Below are 10,996 nucleotides of genomic sequence, written 5' to 3'. Positions count from 1 at the left end.
TGCCCACTGGAGGCAGGCCAAAGGCACCAGGCAAGAGAACAACCCGGAGCTCCCTCTACTGGGGCAGCCCTCTGGAGCTGCAGGATATGGGAGGTATTAACATCTGGACTCCGGCCCCAGTGCTCAGGCCAGTGTGACGTCACCAGGCAGAGAAAGATGAGTTCCCAGTGGGGATGGGGGGAGGCTCCTGAACCAGGCATTCCTTCTCCAAGCCTCATCACTGTTCAGCTCCTCCTCCTCCTGCTCCTCCTCTTTCTCCTCCTCCTCCCCTCCCTTCCCCCCCTTCTGCTGGGCCTGGAATTGGGTTTGGGGCGGGTTCTGTTTCCAAAGCCATCTCCAACAGGCCAGGCGGGTGAGGGCTCGTCCTCCACCCTGAGCCCGAATTTTCCAAGACTCCAAGCAGTACTTGGCTAGGCTGCTGCCCCGTGGGTCAGCAAACTTCGAATCCTGGGAGAAGATCTCCACAAAGGGAAGGCCTCAGAGGATCAGGACAGTCACAGGTAGCACTCTGGGACCCAGGGACTGGGGTTGGGGGGAGACTGGGGACAGGGGCTGCAGGTTGAAGGTTAGACAAGGCAAGCAAATGAGGGTGGCATCCTCAAGGCAGGGAAATGGGCATTGTCATGACTGGCAGCTTGCAGAAGTTCCATCTCTCTGAGCAGGGAGTGAAGACCTGGAGTGAAGATGTCCCCATCCTGAAGACCTGTCCCACCCCTTCCATAGCTCTGAGTATCCCAAGGATATTGGAAGTCTTTAAGAGTTCCCCTCTTGTGTGGCATCCCCTGATACCCAACTCGGCTGGCCTTACGCCTAGCTCCAACACATCCTCCAATACCAGCTCCCACTCTGTCCCCCTGAGGGTGGGGGCTCCCCATCCTTCCTTCAGCCTTACACCCAAGTCTGGTTTCTGGAAGAGTTTGGAGGGAACACCCAGTGGGCAATGGTCCAAGTTCGAAGCTATGGTTCCCATTGCTCTCAGGCATACCGCCGGCCATGAGGACAGCAGTAGACAGCTCTGTTGGGGACACTTGGGAATCAACCACATGAAGTCAGACAGCTGATAGTCTCACCTCCTCCTGCTCCAGCCAGGCCTGTTGCTGTTGTTGGCTTCAGATGAAGCTGTTTGCTAGAGGTCTGCCAAGTCTCCATTCCCCTTAGAGAACCCTCTTCTGTCAAGTTGTGAGCAGGGACCTGAGTCCTAGGCAGAAGCACAGGCTTTCTATGTATCTGGGGACAGCAGCAGACTGCCCCAGCCCATGGCCAGTGCACAGGACAGGTCATAGCTAAGGAATGAGGGGGTAGAGTAGAAGTAAAATGAGTTGGGGAGCTATCTTAGGGCTGATCTGCCCCTCCATCATCAGTTCAAGCAGGTGGAGAGGTGGCCCACCACCGTTTTGAGGGGAGGGAGTGAGGATACAGACATGAAAGCTTTTTCTGTCAGCTTTAGTGAACTTGGTTCTGTCCCAGCTCAGATCCTGGCTAGAGCACACGCACTCACATGCACCCCTGTACACGTTGCACACATGTCTTTAATATGGCCCATCTGGGGTCCACTTGGCTTTTTGATCTCTATGCATGAGTGAATCACTTTGCAAATGATCTGGGGTAGGAGAGGGACCAGGGTAGATATCAAAGCAGTCACAGAGGTGATCAGGGAGCATACTAACCTGCCCCAGTTGCCATATGTCTAATTGGGGTTAAGCCTGGTGAGATAAAAGGTACTCTAAATCAGAGCATCTCTGGGGAGAAAGTTGGGAGTAGCAGGTGTCTGGAAGAGTGACAGTAACGGAGGGTTCAGGGGGGCTTACTTGCCTCCTGGGGGGTTCAGGTACCAGGAAAACATGGGCTAGCCCCATTGCATAGCAACGGAATGATGCCTAGGTGAGAAGGGGTGCAGTTTGTGGTATCAGCAATTGGCAAGCTCTCTGCACAAATATCACTCATGCCTATTTATAAGGTGCTCCCACTTGGGATGCCAGAGCAGGCCCCACAATGAACCACTCTTATATCGGGGTGGCTCATCGAACACACAAGTAGAGGGCCAGCGGGATAGACAGGAGCAGGAAGGGGCTCTGTGAACCCTGGTTAAGAGTATGCCTCTGTACTCCATCCAATAGGGATGAGGGGCTGGGGTGTGTGGCTTAAGACCCCAACCGGTTCCTTGGCCTCAGTGAAGCAAAGCGGCATTGAAGAGGGGGCGTGTCACTCGCGCGCACCAGTCACTCTCGGTGGGCGCAGCTGCCAGGGCCACATATCCGCAAGGGAGGAGACAGTGTCCATGCCCGCAGCTGCTGGGGATCCGCCCTGCTGGAGGAAGGAATTTATGAGGAGTAGAGCAGTGCGCTGCACACGTCCCGGCTCTGAGAGTCCGGCAGCCTGTAGCCAGGCTGTGTCCTGTGTCAATGCTTCAGATGTCCCATCTGCTCTGTGGGAGGGGTACGTGCTTGCCTATAGAACAGAGTGCAGGCTGGGGATAGAGCGTAATTCCAGGAGACCCACAGTGGGTGTATCGATGAGCTGTTGCCTGCTAGGGTGGACCAGTCTCAAGTGGACCCCCTCCCTAGCTTGTCACCCAACACACCCCCAGGCCTCCAGATTAGCTGAATGAGGCTGAGCCCGGCTTTCCTACATCCAGCCTGGAACCCAAAGCTACCACAGCAACCTCTTGATTTGATTCCTCAAAGTGAACTTTGCAGGGGGCAGCCACAGAGTCTTCAAAGTTGCACTATGTGCCCTGATTAGGAATGTGTCTCTGAGACTAAGTGCACCATCAAAAGGAACGAAGGGCCAGGGAGGGATGTGGCTCTGCTGGTGTTTGCTTGCCTAGCAAGCACAAAGCTCTGGTTGGAGCCCCAACACCACACAAACCAGGTACTCAAGAGATGAAGGCAAGAGGATCAGAAATTCAAGGTCATCTTCAAGGCCAGCCTGGGTCGCCTGAGACCCTGTCTTTTGCAAAAAGGAGGGATGGACACCCACCCCAGAGTGAGGATGATAAAACAAGACCCAGACAAAAGCTTCCTCCTCCAGGAAGCCCTCTATCACGTTTCTAGGACTGATTGTGAGACCTCTATTGGAACACAAAGGAGGTACTCCAACAGGGATGCAAGGGAACCCATCATGAAAGTTGCTAGAAACATTCTGGTCTAGGCACCTTGCAGTCCAATGAGAAGAGAAAGGGGAGAGCGTCTTCCCCATAGAGTGGCAGTGGAGCTCCAGAGCCAGGACGGGTCTGAATGTGAGCCCATGGGCAGGAGGGGCAAGAGGGGCAAGAGGGGCAAGAGGGGCAAGAGGAGCAGGAGGAACAGGACAGGCAGGAGGAACAGGACAGGCAGGATGGACATGAAGTTCTTGCCTCAGAGGGAGCCAGGCTAGCCCTTCCTTTGATGTGAGAGCCACAGGCCTGAAGACCTACCTAGTGGGCTAGGGCTGGTGGGCCGGGAGGTGGGAGGTTTGTGGGGTGACTGGTGCTGACTTCACTTTGCCCTCTCTCTAGGCTCTTGCCAGGCAGGAACATAGGCTTGTGAGCTCCCAGCAGGAGCCTGGACTCTGCAGTCCTGAAGATGGCGGGAAACTGCTCATGGGAAGCTCACTCCACCAACCAGAACAAGGCAAGTGCCATGGACTGGAGGTCCTTGGTCTGTGGGAGGGTGTAGTTGGGAGGGGCAACACAGCCCACTTTCCAGACCTGTCCTCCAGGTCCGGGTTCTAGTGTGCAGCAGGCACATCTGGATCTGTGGCCTGGCCCTGGTTAACTGGTTCATCATCAGTGAGGCAAACACAGGCACTTGGCATCCTGGAAGTCCCTTCCCATGCTGTCTTTGGGTCATGGTTTATCAACTTTGAAAGGTCTCACTTCCTCCCCCTTCCCTATAGAGATAGCATGATCATTATCTGCTATGGTTAGACCGGGTCAGAGAGCCTTTGCTGGTTACACGCTGGCCCATGTCTGTTTTTGTGTCCCACTCTGGGTCACCCAAGGCGACTGTTGTCCCAAGTCTGGGAGTGTGAGCCATGAATGTAAGTCTGTAGCTACCTAAAGTTTGGACAATGGCCTGGGCTGACCCATCACCTTCTGTCCTGGCCTTGCTTTCTCCCTGGAGAAGTGTGGACTTCATTTCTTAAGTTGGGAAGCCCTCTGGCTTGTTTCCTTATTCCAGCCTCCCTTAGACTTGAGAAAACCTGGGCTTATGTCAGAATAACCGACTTCTCCCCTCCCCACTCCCCTTCCTCACTCCCCTAGCCCCACCATGTCCTTGGTCCTTTCCTTCCTTCCCATGGGGTTCACTGTGAGATGATGGCAGTGACTGGACATGCTAGGGGGCATCCCAAAGTCCCTAGAGAAGAAGGAGATAAGGCCCTGGGAGGGAGCAGACTCCAGGGTGTTTCACAAGGTAGTGTGGGGCTGTGAATAGTGGCTCCCACCCAGTGACTCACCAGTGCCCCCCCACACCCAGTGAGGGACTGTGGACTTTTTCCAGCTGTGATACTTAGAGGGCTCTGCCCAGCCCAGAAGGCCAGCACCCAGTGCTGAGCTGGTCCTCATGGGACAGGGTTCTGTATCTGAGCCTGGTCCACTGAGTCAACTCTCAGAGGCCTGGAGTAACAACAGATCAACTCCAAGAAAGGAGAGCAGAGAGGAAGCTAAGCAGGTGTAGGGGTGGGCAGGAGATGAAAGCTGATGAGTTCTTAGAGGTAGACAGGTAGAAAGCAGAGTGGCATAAAGAACTTGTCCTGCTTTGGGAGCCCATTCCACATAGAGGGATACTCCCTGAGCCAAGACACACGGGGGGTGGGCCTAGGCCCTATCCCAAAGGGTATGACAGACTCTGATGACCCCCTATGGAAGGCCTCACCCTCCCTGGGGAGCAGAAAGGATATGTGATAGGTAGGGTTTTAGTTGGGGGTTGTGGTAAGGGAGGAGGGGAGGGAGAGGGAACTGGGATTGACATGTAAAACAATCTTGTTTCTAATTCAAATAAAATAATCTGAAAAAAAAAGTAACTTGTCCTGACAATACAGTGTCGCACCCCTAGTTCCTGTTTGTAAATTCCGCTTGACATAGCCAGGCCAGAGGATACTTCTCTTCATTACAGAATGTCAACACAAAATGTTCTCTCAGGGCTCAGCTCTCTGCTGAGGCCATTTGGAAGGTGGCAAGAAAGATCTTGCCCCTAGAACCTTCCTACTTCTCTGAACCATGAAAATAGATACCAGACTTAGGGAAAGAGTCCTGGGATAGATTAGTGATGTCTGCAGGGAGGAGGAAAGGGAAGCAATGTGCATAGGGCAACTTTTGCCACTGAGAAGGAGGAATCAAAACAATCCTGAAGATACAATAGCATGTAACTGGCTCATGCTATTGGTTCACACAGTTGTTTTTAAGTGTCAACCCAGAAATACCAAACTCTTTCATGTTGTCATGTATAGATATGTCTTCCCTGGGATTAAAGGGAGGCACTATCACTCCACCTACAGGTCCTCCATACCCTCTGGCTAGGGTAGAGAGGCCACTTACTTTGATAGGAAGGAGTGTCCTTGGTTTTGCTACCATGTCTCTGCCCCCAGTTTCTGAGACCTGGCCCCGCCTCATGCATTTATGTGCCGGCTCAGCCCTCAGGGCCAGGACTGGTATTCAGCTGAGCTGAGCTGAGCTCCTCTACTCTGCCCAGTTGTAAAATACTGAGCCACTCCCTGAAGCTTGAAGAATGACCACCACCTCAAGCCTCTCCCCTCCTGGATACCCCGGTGGTCCCCAGAGGCAACCCTGGTCCCACAGAGGGCAGCTGTCTCTCATCTCCAGTGCCCTCTGGTGCAATTGTGAGATAGTCCTACCCTGGCTATGGCAGAGGTCTTTTGTTTTTGCCCACCCCCACCCCTAACCAGTAATTTTATTTCTTTAGGAATAAGTATTTTCATGTTTTAAATTTGAAACATTATAAGAACAATTTGATAGAAAATTGTAAGAACAGACTGTTCTTACACCACCCCCTCCATGATCCATTATCTAGTACTGGGGATTGAACCCCAGGCTTCCATATGCTGGGCAAGCATGCTATCAAGCTTTATCTCCAGTCCGATTTTTAAACTGTGTTTGGGGGGGGAGTGGATGATATGTATGTAGTATATTGTGGTGTTTGTGAGTGTGGTGTGTGTGTGTGTGTGTTATGTGTGGTATATGTATGAGTATGTGGTGTGTGTAGTATGTGTGGGGAGACTGGGGATCTGAACTCTGGTCCTCATGAGTGCTCAGCAAGCACTTTATACACTGACCATCTCCCCACCCCTCTGCTTTCCATTGTCTTGCACTTGGACATTTGGACCATGCTGACCTGTGGGCAGCCCAGAGCTGCTGTCTGGTCACCCTGTGGTGGTGATGCCATCCTGTAGGCTCTAGACTCCGAGAACCAGTGTTGGCATCATCTGGGACTGGGGCTCTTTCTTCGCTGATCTCTGTCAGTTAGTCATTCCATAGTCAGGGACCCAGCAGCCTCGTGGTAGCTGATGGAAGCAGGTACAGGAACAGGCATGCTGAGGGCCAGAGAACAGCAGGCATCCTTACAAATGTGTCCCCTTGCACCTATACAGATGTGTCCTGGTGTAAACGAGGCTTTGGAGCTCTACAGCAGAGGCTTCCTGACCATTGAGCAGATTGCCACGCCCCCTCCGCCTGCCATCACCAACTACATCTTCCTGCTGCTTTGCCTGTGTGGCCTGGTGGGTAACGGCCTGGTCCTCTGGTTTTTTGGCTTTTCCATCAAGAGAACACCCTTCTCCGTCTACTTCCTGCACCTGGCCAGCGCTGATGGGGTCTACCTCTTCAGCAAGGCTGTGATTTCCCTCCTGAACACAGGGGCCTTCCTAGGCTCCTTCCCTGACTACGTGCGCAGGGTGTCCCGAATCGTGGGGCTCTGCACTTTCTTCGCTGGTGTGAGCCTCCTGCCAGCCATTAGCACCGAACGCTGCGTGTCAGTCATCTTTCCCATCTGGTACTGGCGTCGGAGACCCAAGCGCCTGTCTGCTGGGGTCTGTGCCTTACTCTGGCTGTTGTCCTTCCTGGTCACCAGCATCCACAACTACTTCTGCATGTTTCTGGGCCGGGAGGCCTCCGGAACAGCCTGCCGCAACATGGACATCTCCCTGGGCATCTTGCTGTTCTTTCTCTTCTGCCCTCTCATGGTCCTCCCCTGCCTGGCACTCATCCTGCATGTGGAGTGCCGGGCACGGCGCCGCCAGCGCTCTGCTAAGCTCAACCATGTGGTCCTGGCTATTGTCTCTGTCTTCCTTGTGTCCTCCATCTACTTGGGGATAGACTGGTTCCTCTTCTGGGTCTTCCAGATCCCAGCCCCCTTCCCCGAATACGTCACTGACTTATGTATCTGCATCAATAGCAGCGCCAAGCCCATTGTCTACTTCCTGGCTGGGAGGGACAAGTCTCAGCGCCTGTGGGAACCTCTCAGGGTAGTCTTCCAGCGGGCTCTACGGGATGGTGCTGAGCCAGGGGACACTGCTACCAGCACACCTAATACGGTCACCATGGAGATGCAGTGCCCCTCTGGGAATGCATCGTGAGAGGCCAGTGTCTGGGGCAAGGCCGCAGCAAAGAGTGGCCAGTAGCTTCCAGAGACACTCTGCCCAAGGGCAAAAGCAGGGCAGCTGCCCCTGTGTGGCCTGGGAGAAGAGCTGCCTCTAGAACAAGGCATCTGCCTCTCGCCAGATGTGGTCAAGAGACTGAGCAGCCCCCTGCAGGCAGACTGTGTGGCCTCTGCTCCCCAGCCATTCTGCTTCTGTGACTCATTGTACCAAAGCTGCCCTTACCAGTGTGGTGGGGGTCCCTCCTCAACAGAAGCTCATCAGTGAAGGCTAGAAGGAGGCCACTCCTGCCTCTTCAGCCATCCCTCCTCAAATGTGACTCAGTCACCGTCACCCCTACTGGGCCAGAAGCCTCAGCTCCACCTGTAAGGAGTTGTTCAGCCTCCCAAGGCAGCATCTGAACAAACCGAGAGAATGGTGCTATCTGGAAGAGGGTCCTGTCTACCTGCCTGTAGCCTGCCACAAGTCCCTGGCCCTTTGATGAGTCATCTGGTGACTTTAATGGGATAGGATCTGGCCCTGGCAAGCCGTGTGAGACAGGAAGGACCTTTTGCCCCTCTGGGTTGCTGACTGCTTTTCTGATACCCCCAGCCAGCTCTGGGCAGCTGACCACGCACTTGGTGTCTTCCAGGCCACTGTGGTCCACTGTGGCAGCTCCCTACTAAGTCCCCAATCTCCAGTGCCCATTTCAAAGTGGACTCTGGTTCCATCCTGGTCCCCTGGGAGCTGCCACCACAGTGCCATTCATCATCCAGCACAGTGGCCTGCGTAGCCAAAGGAAGTTTTATAACAGATAATAAAGTATATATCAATACACGTTTTTTAAATCTTGCAATAGGAGGCAGGCTCAGTGCCCAGTATTTTCTCTGTGTCTCTGTGTCCCACTGTGAGGCCACCCAAGGGCAGCTGGAGTCCAGAGTGGGTAGCCATAGGTTCCTTTCCTCTAGTACTGATCTTTCCTGGTTGTCTGGCCACACCTCTGGGCTGCCTTCTGCTCTGATTGACTTTGTCTGTACCTAGACTTCTGTGGCCTGTAAAGATGTGTCATGGAGCTGTGTTCCTTCACAGGGAGCCAAGGAAGGCAGGAGGGGGACAGGCAAGGAGTGAGCAGCATGCCCACCCAGTGCTAGCCACACATCCTGAGTCCACTGAGCTTTATTCTAGCCTACACAATCTCAGGGCAGGGACTGTAGCACTCTTGAGCATAGCAGCTAACTTCCCAGGGTCATGTCCCTGATGGCTACAAGCCACCTATGCTCCTCTAAACAAGGAGAGCTTTCATGGTGGGACAGAGAAGATGACTCCAGGAGCTTCAGGTGTGCAAAGCCACCTGCCCCTCACCTGGGCCTGGAGGAAGCTGTCTGCTACTTTCTTCCCCTCCTCATTTCTGCTCAGAGAATCCTAGAGACAAGGTGCAGGGTCTGTGGCTTCCACTCAGTGCAGCAGAGCACTGAGAACGTGCATGTACCAGAGATCGGGAAAAGACTGATGATCCCAGTGACATGTGGGTAGAAACTTCTCAGAGTCCTGGGGGTGCCTGGCTGAGGGGCCACCTGGAGTCCCCGGCTCCCCAGAACTTAGTCAGTCCCCATTCCTGAGAAGTCTCTCCTTACAAGCCTCCACCCCAGTCCCTCATCTCTGAACACCCTGGGAGTGAGCTGTGCCCTGACAAGGGGCCTCCCCACCTAGGTTCAACTCAGGGTTTGTAAACCCGAAGCCTGTGTACAGACAACACCCACCCTGGGGATGCTGAAGTGGTGGGCAGGGTGATTCTGTGCATTGCATTGCAAGTCTTGTGGAAGAGGCTTTTCCCTACTCCCCCATGAACCCTTAGCCCAGGTGCTCCTCAGCCATTCCCCAGACCCCCTACCCTGTGCTAATGGAGAAGAATCAAGAGGACTAAGTGAATGGAAACCGCAGAGGCCCACTACTTTCCTCCATCCTCCTCCGGTGTTTAATTATTAAAGTGGGCTGCCAAGGGGCTGGGCAATGTGGGGCCAGCAGGTGTGTGAAGGGTCTCCTGCAGTTCTCCCAAGCTACCTTCTTTCTGGGTGTTTCACTAAGGCAGGACTCCCCAATACTGCAGACTTTTCTCCCTGTAAGCCAGGAGTGGAGCCATTCTCCACCACAATGCAGCTCCTATTAAGGTGCTGCCTGGCTGTGAGGGTTGTTGCTCAGCTGGACTTCCCACTGGCACATGACTTGGAGATGGTGGAGTGGAGAGAAGGATTCCCAGCGGCCGGCAGACAGCACTCAGTGCCTTTTATACTTCCTACCACCCAGTAGCTCAGCAAAAACAAACAAGAAGTAGGCACACTGTCAGATAGAGTAAGGGGAAAACAAGAACAAGTTAGACAGGCCCAGAGTGAGTCTCAGGAAAAGAGATTTGCCACCTGTTAGCCACAGGACCTTAGTGCCCAGACTCCAACAGTGGTGGCATACATCTGAGCACAAGGTAAGGAAAAAGAAGTGGGGATGTGTTAACACACAGTAGCTCAGCTGGCAGAATTCTTGCTATAAATTCAGGTCTCCAGGCATAGTGATATGTGCCTGTGACCCCAGGCCTGGGGTGGCAGAGATGGGAGGATCCTACTCCATGGCAGGTCAATCTAGAAAACTGGCAAGCTCCAGGGTCAGTGAAAGATCCCAGAAAAAAAGAAGGTGGAGAGTGAAGCAGGAAGGTACCACACGTTGACCTCTGCCCTCCACACACATGCACATACATGCATACACATGTACATAAAGCCAGCTAATCTCAAGCACTGGCAATCAGGGCAATGACTGATGGTTTGGGACCGACTGTGCTTCCAGGCTTCTGGCTGATCATTTCATGTAAGTTTCTGCATGTCTCTACCAGGTTGCTCACACCAGTTGCAGAAGGCCGAGCTCACAAAACAGTCACTGTGGATCTCCTCACAGTGACCTCTGACCTTGATGTCTCTCATCAGCACTGTGTTAGAGTCAGATTCTAGGAGATGCTGGGAGTAGACTTGGCCACCCCAGTCCCAGGCAAACCCACTTGGGTCTGGCTGGTTTACAGTTCACGGAGGGGGTGTTCTGTAGAAGGTGGATGGGTGTGAGCTGCCACTGCCCTCTCATCAAGAGATGCGGGTGCTTCTGCAGCCTTGGCGTGGCTTTGCCACATGGCTGTGGGGTCTCTCAGATAACTTGACTTCATTCTCTAAAAGCTTATCGCCCCCCCCCGCCCCGTGTGTGTGTGGTGTGTGTGTGTGTGTGTGTGTGTGTGTGTGTGTGTGTGTGTGTACACATGAACATCTGTATAGAGGACAGATTCAACATTAAGTGTCTTCCCCTAGCACTCTCCACCTTATTAAATTTTTTGCATTGACTTATTCATTCTGTGGGTGGGTGGATGCACGCACGTGTAGGTCAAGGACAGTTT

The 10,996-nt window shown here is 53.5% G+C and overlaps 1 protein-coding gene across 1 annotated transcript; it reads left to right on the top strand.

Annotated features, from left to right (window-relative positions):
• The first annotated feature begins 205 nt into the window (after positions 1-205).
• Mrgprf (MAS related GPR family member F) lies at positions 206-8,413 on the top strand. The gene is made up of 3 exons (XM_027408789.2): positions 206-500; positions 3,497-3,611; positions 6,589-8,413. Exons 2-3 carry the CDS (start codon positions 3,564-3,566, stop codon positions 7,570-7,572), a joined length of 1,032 nt encoding a protein of 343 aa, XP_027264590.1. The 5' UTR covers positions 206-500; positions 3,497-3,563; the 3' UTR covers positions 7,573-8,413.
• The last annotated feature ends 2,583 nt before the right edge of the window (positions 8,414-10,996 follow it).

This window comes from Cricetulus griseus, chromosome 3, assembly GCF_003668045.3.
Source record: "Cricetulus griseus strain 17A/GY chromosome 3, alternate assembly CriGri-PICRH-1.0, whole genome shotgun sequence".
NCBI lineage: Eukaryota > Metazoa > Chordata > Mammalia > Rodentia > Cricetidae > Cricetulus > Cricetulus griseus.
The sequence above is the reverse complement of the archived record's forward strand: the minus strand, read 5'-3'. Positions and strand labels throughout refer to the sequence as shown.

Coding starts and splice junctions, on each gene's coding strand:
- Mrgprf (XM_027408789.2), top strand. CDS start 3,564: ATGGCGGGAAACTGCTCATGGGAAGCTCACTCCACCAACCAGAACAAG. Junction 3,612..6,588: donor ACTCCACCAACCAGAACAAG/GCAAGTGCCATG, acceptor GCACCTATACAG/ATGTGTCCTGGTGTAAACGA.